At 34.5% G+C, this 22,949-nt stretch overlaps 1 protein-coding gene across 1 annotated transcript in view; it reads left to right on the top strand.

The window, feature by feature from the left end:
* CSMD1 (CUB and Sushi multiple domains 1) overlaps positions 1–22,949 on the top strand; it is a 1,284,461-nt gene that overhangs the window by 1,015,089 nt on the left and 246,423 nt on the right. Inside the window, exon 23 of the mRNA XM_076332906.1 lies at positions 5,098–5,254. Within this exon, the coding sequence (XP_076189021.1) occupies positions 5,098–5,254 (157 nt within the window). The remainder of the gene's footprint in view (positions 1–5,097; positions 5,255–22,949) is intronic.

Here is a 22,949-nt window from a genome sequence, read left to right as displayed (position 1 = left end):
GCTACATCACCTTTAGGACTAATTGTCAGTTTTGTTCATACACATGTGGAGCGATGTCTTCTTCATACAGGGTCATAGATTTGTCTTTAGTAATTTATCAGAGGTCACTATTGCATTCCTTTTCAATTTTATTTTTACATTTTTTTCAAAGAAATTAACCTTTTTAATATCAGTTAAGTAAAGGGGAATATCTTATGGACTACAGCACCTAATTTTTCAGCAAGAAGGGTGAGTTCATTCTCAGCTAACATAATATTTTATTTTGTTTTATTTTATTTTATTTTATTTTATTTTATTTTATTCCTTAAAATGATTCATAAATGTTCCTTAACTGTGGTTGCATGCTTTGGTTATATCCTAGTTTAAGCAAATATATACTATCTATTCTCTTCTCCCTCTTCCCTTTCCTGTCCTGTTTTGCAAGGGAAGGAGTTCTGAGTATGAGACAGAAATAAATTTTCATGTGTTTTGACCAGACCTACAATTTGAGCAGTTGGGAAATTAAGACACTCTCCAAAGGCTTACCTTTCCCACAGCTTTGGCAGGGCTGTGGACTTCTGAAGTTTGCTTTCTTTCCTATCTGTACCCTAAATATGAGCAAAATATGTTATAAACACCAGCCTTCTATCCTGTGTCTGCACAGAAGAAAGCCCCAAGTCTGCCTTGCAGGCAGCTTGCAAGGGATGCACTAAGGTTTAAAAATATTTATAAACCTTGTACTGAAATATAGGGCATTTTCCCACCTGAATATCTTACTCTGTTTTTAAAGAAAATATGTACTTATGTAACATTACATTGCATGCAGGTGCCCAGGTTTTGTTAGCGGAGGGCTGCAGGGCGGCCTCTGTGAGGAGAGGCCGGGGCTGCCCCGTGCCGGACACAGCCGGTTCCAGCCGGCTCCAACCGACCCACTGCAGGGCATGGCTGAGCCCAGCAGCCAAGGTGGTGGTGCCTCGGAGAAAGCGTATTTAAGAAAGGGCAAAAAATGCTACGCAGTAGTGTGTGAGAAAGAGGAGTGAGGAAAAAAGTCTGAGAAACAATCCCGATAATGCCAAGGTCAACCCACCACAAATGTCTTACGAAGTATATAATATCACCATTTGTTTGAGGTAAGAATTCCATGAGGATATAATGAAAAGATTTGGGAATATATATAGGAAGATGCATAACAATGTCAGGAAGCTATACAGGAATTATCTCTCAAACCATAAAAGCAATATTTTAAAAGCATTTCCCTTTGGGATGATTTTATGCCATAAAGATCTCTGCAATTAAGGAAAATTACAAAGTTTAGTTGTAAGTAGTTTCTTTTTACTGTCAGAATGAGAAACTGGAGTTTAAGAAAATCTAGCCAGCATTTCCTTCTCTTTCAGGTGAGTGTCTGTTTTTACATTCCCACAGCAGGTGCAGATACATGAGCACCATTACTAGAGCATTTTGCCTCATGAATAATCATAACACTGTCCTCTTCTCTTGCCTGCATATTTTAATCCCAGCAGTAGAGCAAGCACTTCCTTTTTAGTTCCCCACAAATGTTTAGGTGAAATGGGGTGTCCCTGAATGCTCTGGCTACATTTATCCTAGTACTCCAAGCAATGCTGCGCCTGCGGCCAGCTACCGCAGTTTGACTACATCCATAATGTTAAAATCTCTAATCTTACAAAACAAAGTGGCGCACTCAAACTGTCTCTCGGAAACAATCCCTGGCCTATACAGCTCCTGGACTAATGCTTTCTCAGGAAAGATTTGTGAGGGTGTTAGTAAGTCTGCATTAAATGTGTGCCAAGGAGGTACTGACAATAAATACTGTGCAGACAATCAAGTTGTGGCGACTGGACTCCTACTCTGGCACTGTTTACTTGCTTTGAAAATATAAACCACCTTCAGCTGTATATATTCAACTAGGTTTACTGTTGGCACAAGTGGGAATACTGAGGCTGGATATTGAGGCTGTGGTGCATAGGGAATAACATATAATTTGCAAGGGTATTTCTGACATCAGTAAGACCACATGCATGAGGAAGGGTCAAAACTAATGCTTTCAAGGAGAATACATGCAGGTTAATAACTATAAGTCATGGGCAAAGCTTTCTATAGCTGTGGCAAAATTTGAACTTGAATTAGCGGGAAAGAAATCTGAACTCAAGTAAAGAAATAGAAATAGAATCACCATTTTGAGGCATATGGCAAAACTGAGTACCTGGATCATCTGTTTATTTTAAAGCTTACCCTTTCTCACTCACTAACACTTCAGCTTCCCGATCTCCCTGCTTTAACTGCCACTTGAAATTTCATAATTCTTTAAAGAAGTGGGTTATGGTGAAATCTTTATAATGCAATCACCATGAATTTGTTAGAGTTAAGAGGAAAACCAGAATGTAATTTCATGTCTTTCTTCTATTTGGCCAAAAAGACCTTCCTTTTTTCTTCATGACAGAGAAAATAGTAATTGTAATCATGTGAATTATATTTCAGATGGGTTCTCCTAAATGAGTTAAACATGCACACTATATATGAGTTAATAGTGATAATGTCTAGACTAGTGTATTAAATGTGTTCTCTGGCTCTGGAGACAGTCACATGTGAGAGAACACAATGGTTGCACACAAACTGCTTATTGGGAACGGTCCTTGGCCCACACTAATTACCAATCCATGACCAAGAATTGTTAGGGAAAATGCTTTTTCTTTCCCAAGGATGGTTCAAGCAAGTTATCAGTACAGACAATGGAGATTCAGTGCTTATATTTGTTCACTAACACTTTCAATTACTAGAGTAGACATGTACCTACTTATGTCTGCAATGTTAACAACAGGTGGACAAGTGTCACCAGTTAAAGATTGTCACAGCTTTTTTTACCGCTGCTTTCACATGATCCGTCTTATCTCATTTTTATTTCATAAAACGTTTTCATTTGTGTTTGGATTCATCTTGAGAGATACTATTATTTAACTTGCTGATCCTCCGATAGGAAAAGTATCTGTAACAGTGAGGTAGAACACTGCTGGAACAGGATGTCTAAGGGACAATTGTAGTAATCAGCTGTTTTGTTTTTTTTTAAAGATAAAAAAATAACTTTTAAACATAGATAGCATTTTTTAGATGCTATCTAAAGATAGCATCTTTAGATAACTAAAGACAACTAAAAATAGATCATTTCATTCAAAGTAATAGCTCTCAAACCAAGTAAAACACATCTGGTTTTTGCATAATATGTATGATCAGAATGTTATTAAAAAATAAATCTTATGGTGAACAAATGCTTATTTATTTTGTACAGTAGATTTCCAGCTCTGATAAATAAAGTGTAATCAGTTCGTAAAAGTGATCTGTAGTTCTGGCCCAGGACAATGGTAGAAGCTTGGAAACATTTTTTCAGATACTCTTAGCACAGCTTAAAGTCATATTTCTGCCACAAGGTAGACATTAAATATGTGTTTCTGCTCACACGAATCTTAAATATAATTGCTTGTGTCTTCCGGTAGCTCATCTATGTGCCCTGATATAAGACAATCTTTGCCTTAGTAATAAGGACAGAATGTGTCATTCTATCAATGGTTAGCATAATATATTATTTTTCAAAAGCTTCTTTTAGGGAAGGTAATTATTTATATCTGTGTATGTTTATTAAATTAAATTTATGCTTTTATCTTAAAAAATTTTTATGCACATTGTTTTTATTATTTTGTTAATGTCGGCACTTGAGATGAATGAGGTACTTTCAAGACATTTACCTATATTGATGGTATGCTGGTATTTTTTCCACTGAGAAAGTAGCTCTGCTTTTAACTGTTGGTCATGATCCATAAATGTAGTTGCAGTGGTCTGTCCTCTCAAAAGATGCATTTCTAAATTTCATTAATAGATCTAACTGGACATTCAAATAGGAAGAAGTGTCTGTGACTCAAAAGTAGCCATTTAGATTGTTAAATGGGTCACTGACTGCTTCTGGCTGGAATCAGTATAAATCCTCATTGTACCACAAGGTCTGAGAATGAAGAGATGAAGATCGAGAGCTTAAGATATTTACTGTAACTGTAGCTTTTGCACTACTTATCTACAGTCACTCTAGGACATATGAGATCAGGGTAAATTATCTTTTACTTCATATCAGAAATGAGATCTTCAGATTCATTACTTGTTTTTGTATAAGCATCCACATGATGTATGGTATATGTTTTGGAAGTATGAAAGACACTTCATATTTGCCTATTTTTCCATGAGAAAATACAGGTGATTTATTTAATTTAAAGAAGAAATTAGCTTTTTTAAATTCATCTTGAGACAAAAAAAAACCACAGAAGACTATTTTGGCATTTTATGGCTTTCAAGGTTTTGCAATAAGCAAAAATAATTTTTCACCCCCTAGCCAACTCTTCGTACTTGTCCTGTATTGGTGAACAATCAAAAGGATGTTCTTACTTATTCTAGGATTTGAAAAAACACAGAGGTTAATATTGTTGATTTTGTCCTCCATTGAAAGTTTTCAATAAAGTAACGTGGTAAATACGAGTATATCTACACTTAGTTTGGAAATAGACTCACACATCTTTTTGAAGACATATCTTTCTTTGTTAAAACTTATAATGAAACAAAAATTACTGCAGGCTCAGAGCCTGAAATAAAAGGTAACAGATTGACTTTAATACCTCAGTTCTGCTGTTGATATCTCCAGACAGGAGAGAACAGAGTAGTGTTCTTCAATAGTGTTCTTCAACTACTAACAGAGTAGTTACTTCAATGGTGATTTCAGAAATTATACTTCTGTTAGCCTTTGTGAATAATCATGAAAAATAATCTAAGCCTATGAAACCTCAGAAGATAGAGTCATGTATAAAGACTACTTTTATTCAAGAGGAGCTCACAAAACTGAAAAGGAAAAAAGACTATAAAACACCTTAAGGGTGACAGAATATTTTGTATTTCACTGAACTACATAACCAAGTGCTATGTACCTCACAAAATGGAAACATTAACTTTTTTCGAGAAACTTGGCAATACATAGCTAACTTTGGAAGTATTGTATAAAGATAAACTAATGTTTTTCAAATATTTAGATTTGATGTCCAGTTTCATACTATTATTTTGTTTCTACAGGTGTATGATGGAAAAGACAGTTCTTCACGCTCTCTGGGAGCCTTCACCAAAAATGACATGACGGGAGTTATCCTTAATAGCACTTCTAACCATTTGTGGATAGAGTTTAATACCAATGGATCTGATACTGACCAAGGATTCCAGCTCACTTACACAAGTAAGTAGCTCACAAATATGGTCTGATTGACTGTTTTGTGGGGAAATGTGTATTTCTCAACTGCAGTGATTTCTCATGGAATAGTGAAGATAATTTCCCAGAATTTACTGTGGTTAGGAGACAAAATGTTACTTGTCTACATGGCTGGATAGGTGTTAGTAATTTAATAATATTACTAAAAGCAAAATTTTAACCTTTCAAATTTACAAAGCATTATTATTTTGAAGACAGCAGTGGGGTTTGAAAAAGAGTAAATTGTGAGATATGTGGGTTGAATATATTTGTGTTATACTGTAGCAGAAATTTTATAGAGTCAGATTTTAAAAATGGAACATTCAATCCCTGCAGTCAAAAAAAAAATAAGAGTACAAATGAGAACAGTGCATTTGTCCCACAGTTTGCATGTAATTAATTTAAAAATTTAGATGGCAAAACAATGAGTCTTTTGGGGGTCATAACTTTGGGGATAACTAGTTTGTTTCCACACACAAAAAGAGATATTTTGTCCAGGTTTCAAGGAATGTCCAAGTTCCCTTTGCCTTCAATCTATTGCCTTTTACACCAGCTTCCATGAGCTCCTGCTGAATCCTGCAGAGCAGAGCACCACACCATACTGTGGCACAGAAATGGAATCATAGCTCTTTCTAGTACATCTGCTGGTTTCCCTTTGGATTGGAGCCAGCTGTGGAATAAGCAGAAATCATTCACTTTCTCTTCTGTCTTTCTGCTCTGCTTGGTAAATTTGAAATTTTATCATCCTACCTTTAGCTTTTTTTTTTTTTTACAGAACCATAAAGGAAAGGAAGGTTTCTCTGGCTAGATGAAATGTATTAATGAGATTTTTTTTTTTTTTTTTTTATCTGGGTAGTATATATTCTTTAGTTTTGTTTCAGAATGAGAAAGAACCACTAGGCAAATCTACTCTGATTTGCCTATAGAGACTGTTGATTTTTTCCTTTGAAAAAAGGAACAAAGCATTTGTTTTAAAAATAATCTTATTTTAAAGGCTCTGACTTCAAGGGACTTGAATCAGTTCCTTTCAAATCCTACTACAGTGATCAGTTCCACCTACCGTTTAGAAATAGCATTTTATTTAAAGATGGAATTTTGCTTAATTCCTGCATCCAATAGCTTGATTTTGTTACACTTCAATTCGCGATTCTAATAAGATTTGCTCTCCCATACCAGATTTTTTTTATGTAAGTTAACATATGATAATTCAAGTCTTAAGGCTTTTTTTCCTGGCTGTTTGATTAGGGTTGAATCTCTGTTTTCTATTCTTCCAAGTATTTTCACATTTTCTGAAGTGCGTAGACAGAATTTGACAGTCTTCTAACAGTAATCTTAACAATACTGTGTACAGAGGCAAAACTCACTTTCCTATGTCTTCATAACATTTTACTTTTTTTTTCTTGCCAAATATTTAATATATCATATGTGATCAATTTACAGCAGTTCATGTTGAAATGTTTATCTGTAATGACTTTTCCTCCTGCCTGCTCTCACATGAGACAGTCCCCATTTGTAAATACAGTCTAATTCTTTACTTTTCACATGCATTTTCAGGAAGCCAAATTCAAGATAATACATTTTGAGATAGTGACCATCTAACAAGGTGATTTCCATCACTTGTAACAAGAAAACATATTCTATGTTATTTCCAAACACTTCAGTGTGGGACTTTTCACCATTTATAAATTGGTACAAGCAGAAGATGCATTCTTTTGGAATGCTTTGAAAATTGTCTGCAGTGCTGACTCCTGTTCTTTTTCTGAAGGAATCCAATCTTAGCAATATTTTAAAGATTAGATATACCAGAAATTTATACTCATTATTTGATGGGATTGGAGTTTTTGGTGCAGTTCCAATGCAGTTACTAAATAAATGTGTCCATTTTGCATTTGGTAAATACATCAAACACAAAATGGTAATTTGGACTAATCAAGCTGTAGTTTACAGCTGGAATTAACTTCCCTGAAAGATTACTCTGCAGTTTATTTATTCACTTTTCAGATTGAAATATAATGCCAGATACTTTAAAATTACTAAAACAAAAAAGTTGACAGTGTTAATATGTGGTCTCACTGAAGGAAATGAGAAATATATATGCTGGAGTGAATTAAAATGAATAATGAATATGAATATCATAAGTCTGTTAGAAAGAGCTAGGAGAAGTGATGGTGTAAATCTAGTGGTAAATTAATTCTGGTTATTCCCTATCTGTTTGCCGAGTTCTTGCTGCCCTCAAGGGATATATCAACTGCCCTTAATTGTTGGTCTTTGTAGCACTTTTCTTCCCATTAATGGTATTGAAATTAAGATTAGTGCAGCTTTGAAGCTTGAATTTTAGAACCATTGCAATGTGTTATTAAAAGCCTAACTTAAAAATTTACTATTTTAGTTCTGTGTATCTACCTTTCCATCTTTTTTAAAGTTGTGAATTCTGTGGATGATGTTAAATTTACAAATACGACAGAAGAAAAAGCTAATGATCCATGAGAACAGAAATGTGGATAAAGAAACTTTTACTTCTGTTTTCAGAATCTCATTACTGACATAATAAAGCAAAATTCTATAAACTCAGAATCTGAGTTGCTTGTATATATTGTAGAAATCAGAATATAAGCAGATATTAAAAGAAAATTTATAAAGGATTCAAGTTCTAATGAAAACTGCTATACAGGAAATTGTTTCAGGGTAAGAACAATACTGAATGGAAGCTAGAAATTATAGTAATTTTATTCTTTGATCTACAACTACAAGATGGTTTCAAGGAAATGGATTTAGCACAATGGGTTGAGATATTTTTTTACGGGAAAGGATCATGAAAAAATCTGTACTCTTTCTCAACTTAACTGTTTTGAGGAACTAAGAAATATTTTGACTGAGGACTAAAATTATAGGGATTGTATTTAAGGAAACTGCTTCAGAAAATGGACACAATAACATTTTGTTAATATTTTAGCCTGAGATTGGCAGGGTAAGTATATATGAATGAGAGTCAATGAAACTGTAATTTGAGCAGTAGCTGAATCTGAGTCTACCAGAGGAGAAGAAAAGAAGAGGAACAAAGAAGAAAACTTGTCTACTTCATGTAAAACAAGTTTATATAAAGCCAATTCCTTAAAACTAGGGTGAAAATGTGTTAAGATGAGTAAGGGAAAGTATCTGTTTTCACTTATAGTACCTCTACAGAGGTGTCAGAGGGAATGACTATAAACTTTCATATCTCAGTGCTGAGGAAATGACGACATAAGCTTGATGGAACTACATTTTTTACCTGAGGGTGATCTCAGGTTTCAGTAGATTATTCCATCCTGAATGTCTTTTATATACCAATGACACAGGAAGTAAGAGAGTCTTTCAATATGAGAAGTTAGTGGATTATTTTAGTCTTAAGAATGAAGCCAAAATTGTACAATTTTTCCTTTATGTTATTTCTTACTCCTCTCAAACAGAGCTTGCAAAAATAGCAAAGTTTTTCTTTGCCCCCCTTCCCAATATATTTTGCTTTTTAACCATCATGGGAACTGTTTGTAAAATCCAAGGAACAAAAAAAGGACTTTTAAGACAGCTTTAATTCCCTAAGAATAGAGGACATCAATAGGGATCTGCATGTAAAAATATGTTTATACATGTTGTAGCCACAACTGACTCGTGTGACAGTTGCTTTTTTTGGTTGAGAAAATGCCAGTTCTTCTTTCATAATGTCAGTTTTATAATTTGGGGGATTTTTTTTTTTTCCCCTGTTCAATTGGAACTTTTCTCCCTCAGACACCTCTAGTTTTTGTGGGGAAGTGAAGATGTAGCCATAGACATTCCCACAGCTGGAGCTACCTTTCCTGTTCACTGCTCAGTTAGAAGATTTGGCCATTCTGGTATAAAGATGCCGGTGCTTTGTGCTGTCATGTCAGTAGTATTTAATGTTAAATTGACATTCAAATTAAAATGAAATCTTATTGATGTCACACAGTGACAGGCAGTAAAAGCAAAACACAGCTGTCTGGTAAAAGTAACAGACTGCAACTTTAAATAATGAGCAATGCAGTACAGCCTCTGAATGACAAACAGGTAGTCTCCCTGCGGTGTCTAACCACTCCCCTATCACAGTCCTGACACAAGAGGAATTTTAACAGTGGCTGCTTTCCACTCATCATGTGGAGAAGTGAACTTACCTCACTTGTGTCACAAGTGCTTCCTTGTTACTGTTTAATCGTCATTCCGTTAACATAGTCTCACTTTTCTTAGCTATTGGAAAAACAAAAACAGTCCCTCCACACTTTATCATACATGTCATATACAAATGCTTTGTGATGCTCTGAGTATTGCATAACGCTGACTGCTCTGTGCTCTGTATGGAGTTGTACGGATCACGGAGTACTCGGCACTATACTGTACTTCCACAGTGATCATTCTTAACTCCTGTGGAGATAACTTGTACAGTAATTTTACTTGTGTCTTATTTGGTGCATGTAGATGTCAATGTAAAAATTACTTTCACAATTTCTGTTTGCCAGCAGCTGTGTCATTGGTTATCTTTTAAAGACATTGCCATTTTATGTACATGTCCAAAATTCATAGAAAGTAGGTAAAACACTTAAAACAATCTTCACATCTCAAAACAAAGGCTGCAATAAAGAAGGCAGTGTCTGCACTTCCTGTTCAAATACTTGTCCATCCTTGTTTTCTCTGTAAAAGTTCCCACACAGTTAAGAAGAAAACACTCTTTCCCTTCACAGTACTGGCTAGAACTCTCTGAACTCATTTCTTCTCATTGTGCCTGATGATGGGTGTATGTATTCGTGATACCATCCGCCCATGTCCTCAGAAAGTATCCCAGGGTTGTGGTGTGTAAGGAACTTTACCACTGTGTAGAACTGTTCTTTGGACTCTCCTCAGACCTGAGGGCTTTTACCAAGTTCCTTGCACTGGCGGTTGCCTGTCTGAGATAGTGTGAAGTTGCTCTTGGTCATTATCCAGACACCTACTTTTTTAGGAGCAGCTTATCTAGCTCTCTATGGCTATTTCATGGTTCCTCAGTCCTGTGCAGGGTATAATAGAAGCAAAAGCTTCACTTATCTGCAGAATAAGCCTTGAAGTCCATTGTAATGAGTCAGTGGAAAGGTCCATCCAGGAATACTGACAGGTATTATCTGTAGGAACGTGCCTGGCTGCACTGGGCCACTCAGCAGTATGTTCTGCCTCACAACAGACTCCTGTGTGTTTCAGAAACAGGCAGAACTAGTTACAGACTTTATAAAGTCTGAAAACCATTCAGAGATTTGTGGTATACTCTGTAGCTAGCTTTTAACTTTCTGAAAGCCTTTCACTCACCTGTTCCTGATTCGCTGCTATACATTAAAAATGAAGTTCCATTGAAGTTCCTCAACATTTGTCTTTTATTTGTATCCTCTATTTCCCTATGACATGAAATTAGATATTTTTCTGCACTTCTGTGCTAAGATGGAAATGAGGGCTGGAAGAATTCTCACTAAGGATTTGTCTTTTTGAGAGTGAATGTTATGTCGACTCAGATCTTAACTTAATGTTAACTTCTGCCAATTTTGAATTCATGACCATTTCTTTCACTGAAAGCAGAATTCTGTGTAGCTATCATTTCTGCCAGAAGAGTGGGCAAGATTCAGGCCCTTGAGCTGTGCTCAGTTCCATAGAACTTGCATCAAACTCTATCTAGTGTTTCTATAAGAAAATAGATTTGGGATTGTGCATGGATAGATTTTTTTTTTTTTAAAAGTAGGTTTAATATTTTTATTTGCATTTATCATCCTCTATATTTAGCATGCATAGTTAGCAGTTTTACAATATTCTTTTAATTGGTCTCAAGATATACTTTTTGGTTTAAGAAATTTTGAAATACATTTCTCAGGCATGATGCACTGGTTTGGCATTCATAATATTCTGTTATTGCTAACGACTTTTAGTTTTAATTTTCAGTTTAAGTTCTGTGTTATAAACATTCTCTACCCCTACATCTTTCAAGGGATAGTGAAAGTTAGTGCATGGAAGGTGAATCTGAATTAACATAATCTAAATTTATATAAATTGTTTAAACCCAGAAATTAATTTAAGAGAATCCTGAACTAAAATTTAATTTAGTTCATTTCCTATTCTACAGAAATCAAAAATGTTAGAAGAATGTCAGTGAAAAAAAAGTTCTGAAACTGCAAACTCAGTCAATTATTCTAGCACACAAGCAGACTCAAATTCAGAAATATAGTGGCTTTGCCTCAGGCTATATAGTGTCAGCTGAGCAGAACAATCCAGTAATGAAAAGAAGCTCCTGCAGTTTCCTTTCAGTAACTAATTGGTGTATAAGATCTGTTCCAAAGAGAACCTTCACACACTGCAGTAAAAATGTAGGACAAAATTAAACAAAAATAAACAAAACCCAAAAATCATTAAATGAGTATGTCTTAACCTATACATATATATATTCACAGGTCATTTTAACAGCAGTACAATTATGTGACTAACCCCAAATTAATGTAAGCAGTATTGTACACATAGAAAAAACTATTCTAAAAGAAAGTCAAAGTTGCAAAATTGAGAAGTAAAAATTTAATAAATGCCAAAAGAAATGTTTGTTAGAAATTTTAATTCAGTTCACTCATGTACAATAATTATGATATCCTGTTTAATAACATGATCATATCATAGTCTCTTCTCTCCCTCCCCCCCAAAAAGGTAAACTGCCTTCTGCTTCCAATATATTCAATATTTACATAATCTGGCCACATTCTCAAAGCTATGCTTCTCCTGTGCACTAAACAATATATCTGTTCAGGGCAACATAAGGGAAGATTTTTTAAAAAAATTATTCTGTGAAAATCAAAAGGTTTCATGAGATTAGGATGAATTTGCATTCAGTTTTAAAGCATAGAAAAAAAAAATCTTGAATAAGGCATTCAGGATTTTCAGTACAGAAGTCTTTACTAGAGTTTTCCATTGCAGTGAATTTCAAAACATCGGTGTTTTTGCTTTTGTTTTGTTTCTTCTGTTCAGAATGAACAGTTTCATAAACTAATTCATTAAATACTTCCTCTGTATGGGTCTACCTCACAGAATAAATAATATATCAAATTGTACAGTCTGAAAATAATTTGGATAAAATTAGGATTTAAGGAATTGCTGTTTAAAATGAAAAAGACCCAATGGTTACCTGTTTCTCTGTTTACATGTCATATTGTGGCTTGTTTGCATGTCATGTTTTTTCTTGCAACCAAAGTTCCCAGTGCCCAAAATTAAATGGAAAAAACCTTATCTTATTAGTAAATGAGCAGAAAACATGAAGATCTCTTGCAAACAGAAGATATTCAGAGAATTTAGATGAAATTAAGCATCATTTCATATCATCATAATCAGTATAGTGTAATCTATATTTTAGAGCCATATCTTAAAATTTTGAAACTTTTTGACAAAGAAACAAAATAAGGTATCATCTTATGATCTTTTTTAAAAACAAAAAGCTATAGATTAATCCGGAAAGCTTATAAGTAAAAAACCACCCACAACAAAGCCCTCCCCCCCAAATCCCAAAAACTTTGTATGAATTTAAAATATATTGGTCTTATAACACTGTATAATTAAGTTTGGTTTCCACTTTTTGTTAAAAAACTTTTTTAATCATCTATGAAACTGCTGAATTTAACTTTGGTAAATAGAGTAGATGCCAAATATATTTTCTTTTTTTTTTTTCCTAAGACAGAAACAATGAAAAGCACTTTATTTGGTGAATATAAGCATTGTATTAACCTTTTATTGAAAAGTTATATTATCACATGCTTTGGAGATGAAAATGCTGGCATGGTGATGTTTGTGCCACAGTTTGGCGTTTTGCCCATCTCAGGAAAATCTTCCCAAATTTGTGAAGATATAAATCTTTAGCTAGCTAGATTTTATGTGAGCAAGTCCTACCCTATGAATGAGCACTCCAAAATATTTTTTCTTTAGTGAGCACTCTCAGCAGTCCTGGATTAGGATGGAGGTGAGCAGTTTGTCCATCTGTACTGGGTTTGGCTGGGATGGAGTTAATTTTCTTCAGCTAATACTGAGCAGTGCTTGCACAGTGTCAGGGCCTTCTCTGTTACTTACTCTGCCACCTCAGCAGGTAGGCTCAGGGTGGGCAAGAGGGTGGGAGGTGACACAACCAGGACAGCTGACCTCAATTGATCAATGAGATATTCTGTACTATGTGATGTCATGCTTAGCAATAAAACTTTGGGGAAATTTTTCTGAAGTAGCCATTGCTTGGGGACTGACTGGGCATCAGTCTGCTGGTGATAAGCAATTGCTTTTGCATCACTTGTTTGTTGTTGATTTTTTTTTTTCCTTTTTCTTTTCCTTCACTTACTAAACTGTCTTTATCTTGACCCATTAATTTTCTTACTTTTGTCTTTCCGATTCTCTCCCCCATCCCGCTGTGGGGGAGTGAGAGAGCGACTGGGTGGGGGCTTACCTGCCAGCTGGGGTCAACCCATCATCCATCCTGTGTTCTCAGTGCCTACTGTCTTGTGGGTAGCCTGAGAAAGTGAGGATAGTGCTGTTTGGTTACAATACCAAGGAAATAAAACCAGACTTGGAAAGGAGGGAAGAAGGGAGAAGGAGGGGAACAGGAGGGGCACCTCTTATGTTTCTGTGTCTGCAGCTTGGAATAAGGGAAGCTGCAGTACTAAACCAAGGAGACTTGAGGAGAAGTGCAGCAGGCAAGAAGAGCACCACGGGGTATCAGGACAGATTATGTTTGAGACAAAAAGACTAGGATACACATGTAAGAGAGGAGGAGAGCACGACAAGCTCTCCAAGAAATATTGGAAGCGTATGGAGTGGGGGACTGAGACTGCATTGGTAAGAAGAAGGTTGCAAGAATGAAACTGGGAAGAGGAAGAATCACAAAAAATAGAACAGTAGTGGCATACTGTGATAGGACTACAAGCTGAATAGTCCATGATTATTAAACTGTGTTCTCCAAAAACACTTGGAGTGAAAGCCAGGCTTCTGTTTGAATTAAAATATGTGTATTGCAAATATACATACACAAGATGAATAACATTTTTTAAAAAAATCTCCCTGAACATTTCAAAAGAAAAAACTTTTATTTAGTTTCCAACAATTACATAATTTGTCATCCTTAAATCACTGAATTATCCCTCTGCGTATGGGATTAGAAAGAAGAAAGATGTTAACTATTTCTCATTTTTAATTAAGGAAAAAAGAGATTTGATATGAGGTATTAGAACATGTGAAAAAGGTAATTTGTTAAAGGTTATTTTGATTTGGTTCTGATAATTGCCAGTCATAACCTGGTGAAGGACTCCTGGCTTTTCTGTGTATGGGTCAGAACTTCTCATCCGATCTAAAGCCACTAGGTTTTCCTGTTGTAATTCACATCTACTATCAAGAAAAGAGCTGCTTTTTAAAATCTCCTGTTATAAAATATAAAATGCAATTATGCTTTGAAGGTGAGAAAGAGAGGGGCTAGCAGAAATCACCATAGATGTCCATATGCATGTGTTGTTCTACATTTATATTGAAATTCTATCTTTAGAATATGAAAGTAAGATTTTTTGGTGATGCCAATTCAGATAGGATTCTTAGGAGTATTTGTTTCTCATCTGCTGATGTATGCATCCTAGTTATAGTATGTGATTGCAATTTGCAAGCAGGTTTCTGCTAAATTCATAATCTCAGAAGTGCTGGCCTAAAGGTTATGTTACTATAATATTAAAGAGGTGATCATATTTGAAGCATTATTTCTGAGACCTTAGTGGGAACACAGTTTCCATGAATTTGTCAATGCAGTGGCTTGAAGGACAGAACTTCTTTACCTTCTTTGCCACCTCAACCTGAACTTTTTCTCTCATATTTTAAAAAAAAAATCTATTTCTATGAAGCCATTATAGACTGTGCCATTATAGGTATGTGCAGTTGGAGTTATTGAGTTTTAGCTGGGATTTGTTCCAAAAGTTTGCCCATTTCCTCTGCTTTTCACAAAAAGACTTCTGTTGGTTTGTAGTGAATCATTTCCTCTTTTCCAAGTTTTATATGAGTAGACAGTAGTGTTACTGACAATTTCTTCCCACTGCTGTAATTAACAGAATTTTCCCATGAGCAAAAATTCCTGTCTAAAAGCTTAAGACACCTGAACAGAACTGCCAATATCTTATTGTTCTTTACCCCTGGCCTTCTTGCCTACTTTGGCCTCATGTTGGATGAAAAATTATTATTTCCAGTTTAGGATTATTGGCTCAACCCTCTCTGTTTTGGGAAAAAGAAACTGCAGCTAAGGAGTATGAGACAAGGGCAACAACTGTCCTTATTATCCAACTAATTGTCTTATTGATAAGCAGTTCTTTAAGTCAGGTGATGATCTGCACTTAGAAACCTAGGATGATGGACTAATCTTTCTTGCAAGCTCCTTCTTGCTGCAATTCAAATGTAAAATCTTTTTAGGTGCCTCGTTGATTTGCTGTTAAATTTTTGAAGGTATAAACTATAACAGTCTAACTATAAAAACTAAGCAACACAAATGTAAAGATATTATTCTGTTCCATACTTCTCATGCTGTTATACAAAAAGAAAACCTTAAATAGGGTTTTTGGGTTTTTTTAATGTTAGACATTTCAAGTCGTTTGTGTGTGCCCCTGAGATCAGTTTGATCTTAGCTTTCTTCTGACTGATTTTTTTCCCTTTCCGAAAACTGTTGAAATTACCTCTTCTAAAATAACTCATGTAAAATGCATTACATAACAATTTTTTAATTTTTGAAATTAGAGTTTATGAAAAATGAATTTTTAGGGAAAAAAAAATCCAGAATTCATTTGTAAGGATTTTAACAGTTCAGATGCAGGAATGTGACTGTTTTCTCCCCTCTCTTCTTTATATGAGGGAATCTTTTACATTTCAACAGATTAAGCTTGTTGCTCTAGAATCTAGTCATTTTTTATAACTGAGGATTAGCAATAAACAGGGAACAGATTTTTCAGTCATTAAAACTATGTTTCTAATTATTTAAAACTGCAAGAAAGTTATTTAAGAATAAAATTAAGATTATTCCTTCCAAAGTTTATGCATAGTATTAAAATCACCCTGCCAAAACTATGTGTATATGATATATGAGCAGAATTAGGGATGCATGTAGAAAGCAGACTATTTGGAAGAAAGGGAGTTAAAGAAGATGAATGCTATAAACCTATTTATTTCTATTTCTTCTGCTTCCATAAACTTTCTAGGTGGGGAAAGTTGCTTAAGACAGAGTGATGAAAGGTAGACAAGATTTATGTGTTTCTCATTGTCTAAGTTGTTCACCACAGTGTATTTAGAACTTGATTTTCAGAAGTCTTGGGCATCAATACTGCTAGCCAAAATAACGGCATCAATACCGCTAGCCAAAATAACAGGTACTGTGTGCACGTTGTTCCCCTGTCAGTGTGGGAAAGAATGAGCACAGCTGCAGATGATGGGGCTCTAACTTTCAGTACTGTCTGTGCCATATTGAGTTTTATAAGCTTGTACAAATCTTTCTCCATGTTTCAATCCATCCTTTATGGTCATGGTGACTTGATTAAGAGTGAGTATTCTAGAAAAGGCTATGGGGAAATGAATGCATTTGTAATCGTTGAAGCGTTTGGTAGGTGTTAAGCCAAAGTACCTCACACTAAATAACACAAGAAAAAAATGAATGTGTCCATGTTATTTCTTCTCCTTTTCTCCCCCCCACCAATAAAAAAGGTCAGACCAGTGCTCTTCTTACAAGTAGCCTACAGAATATTTTTAAGTACTGACTGTATCAGTTATTTCCCCACTGATTATAAAGAGGGCTTAGACGTGGATCATTCCTGAAGATATTTCTCTATAGACACCTGAAGTTAGATTTCTTAAACTCACATGGAATCTCACCTTTAATCCCTGCTTCTCTTATATTCAGTATAAATTTTAATTAATTATTCATTTGCTTGCTGATTGCAAAGCTTACTTGTATGCTTTCTATATATACACAGTAATCATCTTGATGCAGGCACATGTATTTGCATACCTATTTCTTGCAAGTATTATTATTTATCAAAAGTATTTTCTTTCAGTAAAATCATCACATACAAAACCTGTCTTTTACTACCTGTTTATGTATATTTAACTTGCTTCTTAAATTTATAATTTTTTTTTTTTTTTTTTTTTTTTGTGGATGTTATAGCTCAAAAGGGGAGAACAGAACTTTTGAATACAACATGGACACAAAGAATCTGGTTTGAAATTGGTGGGGAAAGGCCTTAAAACTTTTTGTAATATAGTTATTACAGAAGAAAATTACAGAAAAGAGTTCTTTTCTTTTTCATTTTATGCTCAAAAGACCTGTTACTGACAACATGTATTAACATCACTATTTTACATTTTACACGTTTACATAAATTTTCTTACATGTTGCTTATGTCAAGAAAAAGTGCTGAAACTCCTATTCGAAAGTATTATCCATTGAATGACTGTCTCATCAATATCGTCAAACATGAATTGCCAATAGATTGCAAAGCTTTTGAGAAACTGAAAGTGTACCTCTCAATTTCCAAAGGATACAAAGCAGTAGGTATCGTTACTTATTGTGAACTCATTCTGCTGCACAGGAATGTAGAAATATATCAGTTTACTTGAAAAACGTGGCTCCCTTGGTCTCTTTCAGATGATCTGTGTTAGAATGTAAAATATTCAGTCACCAAGACATAAAAATATTTCAGCCCTACTTACAAAAACTTTACAGATCCAAGAGAAAGAGGTCTGGAGCTAGTTTTGTCCCCGTGTATACAGCCCATGCTCATTTGTCATCCTAGGTTCTTTCATGCAAGTTTCTGATACCTCACTATAGCCACATTATCCAAACACTTTTCTTCCTATAGACTTCTCTATCATTCTAATTAGGTAGAGATTTTGTAATTGGCACATTTTCCAGTACATAATATAGACCTTTTTTTTTTTTTTTCCTCTACAACTGTAGGTTTCAATAACACATAAATGGTTCCAAGACAGAATGAAAATGCCAGGAACTCTCATTTTGAATTACATTGATTTAGTTAAATAGATTATGTTATGGATGTTTAAGATGTAACAACTGCAGAATGAGTATTTGTTGACATTTACATGCATTTAGAAATCCATTATAGACTGAACATTAACTCAAGTATAATTTCATACTTTTAATTACTCTTTGGTAGTTCAAAAATGATTCTGTGTAAAACATATAGATTATGTTTATGAGCTTAAATTACTTGAGATTTAGATAACACTAACAGAGTTCTTGATGTTTCCAATGTTTTCATATTTCCTTACTTTTTTAGTATTAAAACATCTGTTAATATTTCCATGTATGTACTGAAATATGATTTAAATCTGTATTTGCCCTTCTTTTTTTGGAGTCATCCCAAAATATTTTACCATGTCACTTTCAGAAGCTGAAGATAGATTGTACATATTTTATGAGCTCTGTCTTCCATGGCAAGTAGAAATGAAAAGACAACATTACCTTTTCGCTGAGCAGGGCCCACGCAGTCTATACTTATGGTATAATAAGTAATATAATTATTAGAGATTATTAAACACTATTTGGAGTCCCATGGAGTGTGCTTTTAATCCTTTAGTGCTTAATATATGAATTGTAAAAACTTCTTTGCATTCAGAATAATTAACCCATCATGGCTTGTCTTGTGAGGTTTTTAAGGGGATTAGTGGTATTGCTGTTTTAATAGTATTTCCCCATCTGTAACAAACAGTGATATTAATAGGAAATTATATGAGTATAAATTTACTCATCTAAGCTGAGATCATTGATAGTGTTGACCTACACCTATATGCTTATATATATTATGCTTTCAGGACCTGTTCTTCTTTAGATTAGACATCTAATGTTTTGCAAATACCCCAGCTGGCATTTCTTTTAAAATGTCTTTACAGTTTTGTCTGGTAGGCTTTCTGTTTAGATTTCATACTACAAACTGCCAGAGTCCACAAAAGTTACAACACATGTTCATGGTTTTTTGAATTTACAAGAAGAAATTCCCTCCAAATTATTATTATTTTTTTCTTTTTACAGCTTGGTGGCTACTGTATTTCTTTGCTTGGTGGTTACAGTGTTTTGGGATCATATCTGAGTCGAAGGTTCCATGATCATTAAAAATGAATCTGTGTAGCATCAAAACACCCAACAGTGCAAATCTGATCTGAATCTGGCATGAACACAATTTAATTTCTGTAAAATTTACTAGAGCATACAGAAGGAAACTTATGAGCATTTTGTGCTTTTATGCCAGTTTTATATAAAGTTTGGTATAAAGTCAGAATGGCATTGACAAACAATAATTAATCCAACATAAAGCTTGTAAATAAAGTTAATCTGTCAGAAATTGTTGAACAAACTTGCACTGTGGGACCACAGTATTAAGAACTGTGATGTTACATTTATTTTACTGTCAGTTCAATTATTTCCTCTGTTTTAAAACTATTCTCTTCCATCGCCATGGGTAAAGTTTTAATTGCCATAGTATACTTTGTGCCAAAGCATGAACAAGGTTTACTAAGCCAGAAAGAAAAAAAAAAGGAAGGAATAAAGCCCTGCATCCTAATTTCTTGGGTGTTTATAGGGGACCTATATTCTGATCCCTAATAACAGTGTGCTTATATGTTCTACTAAGGCAGAAATAACATAACATGCCTCAGCATTCCTTTCTGTAGGAAGTAAAATTCAGATGAGTACCATAGCTCACAATTTAGAGTGTCTTTCTTGCTTTTGTCCACTTTCTAGACCAGGAACTCATAACTTTTTTTCCTCATACTCTTCATAGAAGTCTTAGTATTGAACTCAAGGAAAGAGTTTTTAAGTAGGGACCAAATACCTAAATGTTGATAATGCATACCTTTTAGGTGCTTAATTTTTTGTGTGTCTGGCTTTAGGAGAATGATTATTTCAAAATACCGTAGGATTTCTTCCAGAAATAGGAGTAGGAAATTACTTATTTTAGATTACTTATTTTTCATATAGCTACTGTAGGTTTACATGCAGTATAAAGGCACATATATATGTATGTATGGTAAGTAAACTGTATTCTTCCTTTCAAAATAGGTGAAGAGAAAATTTGCAGACATCTCAGAACTTGATCAGCTTCTGTTAAAAGTACACTCTACTACATAGAATCCCTGAGAATTTCCCTTGGGGACACAAAATGAACACATGCTTCTTCTACCTGAATTCATATTGAAGACAGGTTTTGGAGGGTACAAACCTGAAGCTGAACTGAAAGGTGTACTCCAGGGATGCACTTAGCATACTCCACCCGCTAATGGACACAAAAGCTACTCCAAAGTAAAAACACTTTAGTGCAGATAGTGTGGACATAGTGTCCTCAGCTTCATTGTTTCACTGCCCAGATTTGCTTCTACTGTACTGCACTACTTACTAATGTAGATAGAACCACAGTACCCATCATAACTAAGTGTAGTTGAAAGAAGTTGTCTACATACATTACAGACATGTCAATAATTTTTACCCTGAGAACTGGTATTTCTACATTCTTGATTATTTATATCAAATATGACAGAACAAATCACATTGGATAAATAGTGTCAGGAAGTGATAGCAAATCATCAAGATGTATTCTGGCTGTTTTAGTTTTAATTTAACTGGCTTTTATCCGTTCATTGTTCTGATAATCCTATAATGAAACTCAGGAATAAGATAATTGGCAGCAATTTGCCAGTACAATAATCTTTTTCAGCAGTAAGAATATTGGCAGAATTTCTCTGACTGCTGGCTTGTTTCAATGTCAGGTAAAGCCAAGTACTGTGACTGTATGGAGCTCATGACCATATTTCCCCATTATGAAAGTTCACAGCATCTACTTTAACACTGAAGTCCTGTTGCAACATTTCAACAATGAAATTTCACAGCAATATGGTCCTTTATGACAATTTACACCAGATGTACAAGAGCATCAGGGAAAAAGGGAATGGGAAGTTCTATTTTTTGTGTATGATGAGAAGGGGAAGAAATTGGATAAGAAGAGCTGGAAAGGCAGCTTGCCTGCGAAACACAGGGCAAAATCCTGCTGTCTTTGCATATGATTAGCAGCACCTACTTGCATGTGAAATACCCCAATTTTTAATAGGCCTACTGAAAAACAGAGACAGTCTTGCTTGTGGAAAAATGTAGTGAAAGTGTGGCCACAAATTATGTACTGTCATTCTTATATTTTTTCTAGAGTATTTAAAGTAGCATTTTTAAAATTTGTCATAAAAGCCAGCAGTTAGTTTGCTGGATGTCCTTACAGGGAATATTCTATTTTTCGGATACAAAAAGCAATAATACTTTTTTATTTTTGTCATACTGAATGTTTGTACGTAATGTATTTTACTAGGTATAACATTGTGAAAACAACCCTAAAAAATGAGACTACCACTGGACTTTTCCTGCATTAGTAATAATTACAAGAAATTAAAATCAATACTAATTTTCCAGAGTGGTCTTTTGATAAAAATATCTGAATAATCTAAACAAAACAGCAAATGAAGGGTTTAGTGTCTCAAGGAAATTTAAATTTAGGTTTTATATTTTTGCTTCCAGTTAGATATTTTTATTTGCATGTTATTTTTTTCTGTATTGTGTGTGAAATAGGAAATTTAATTCTGATACCCAAGACAGTGAGTGGTTATGTTCTCTACAATCAGCTTACCTAACCCTTTACATAAAAAAAGAAAAAAAAAAACCTAGATTTGAGTTTAAAATAGACTGACAGAAAATCTTAAGTCCTCTATGATCCCACATAACTAAATAAATGCTCCCACAGAGTCTCAAAAATAAGATTTTAAAAAGCAATGTATTTCTGTATGGGACTTCATGTCCTCTGACATAGGTTGAGAAATTCCTATATGTACTGCTGTGTACTCAGACACAGTGTCTTTACCAAAGCTGTTTTTTTCCTACTTATAACTTGCAGAGGTATTTTGTCATTTACAGATACAGAAATACAGTTCAGTGAGTATTTGTAGAGTATGAGACTCTTGAAGAAGCAGGCAATTCACCTTGGGATAGTGCTATTGACAGGTGAAAAAGTCTTTCCACATTTGGAGAATGATGGCTCAAGAAGAACTGTAAAAGTATGCTAGACTTAGAGACACTTCATCTACAATTATGATATTTATGTTAAAAGAGTAAATGGACAAAATCATTAAATTTCATGTGATTGACCTAGACCAGTCTGAGGTGGAGGAGAGGAAGAGCCAGTAAGTAATTAACTAATTTATTCTCCTGTTATTGCAACATTAATTGAATTGTATGTTATATACAGAAGTTCTAGGCAAACTTTCTTTCTTTCTTTCTTTCTTTCTTTCTTTCTTTCTTTCTTTCTTTCTTTCTTTCTTTCTTTCTCTCTTTCTTTCTTTCTTTCTTTCTTTCTTTCTTTCTTTCTTTCTTTCTTTCTTTCTTTCTTTCTTTTTTCTCTTTTTTCTCTTTTTTCTCTTTTCTTCCTTCCTTCCTTCCTTCCTTCCTTCCTTCCTTCCTTCCTTCCGTTCTTTCTTTCTTCCTTTCTTCCTTCCTTTCTTCCTTTCTTCCTTCCTTTCTCTTTCTTTCTCTCTCTTTCTCTTTCTTTCTCTTTCTTTCTTTCTTTCTTTCTTTCTTTCTTTCTTTCTTTCTTTCTTTCTTTCT

This window comes from Aptenodytes patagonicus, chromosome 3 (genome assembly GCF_965638725.1).
Source record: "Aptenodytes patagonicus chromosome 3, bAptPat1.pri.cur, whole genome shotgun sequence".
NCBI lineage: Eukaryota > Metazoa > Chordata > Aves > Sphenisciformes > Spheniscidae > Aptenodytes > Aptenodytes patagonicus.
This window is presented reverse-complemented; position numbering and strand designations above follow the sequence as displayed.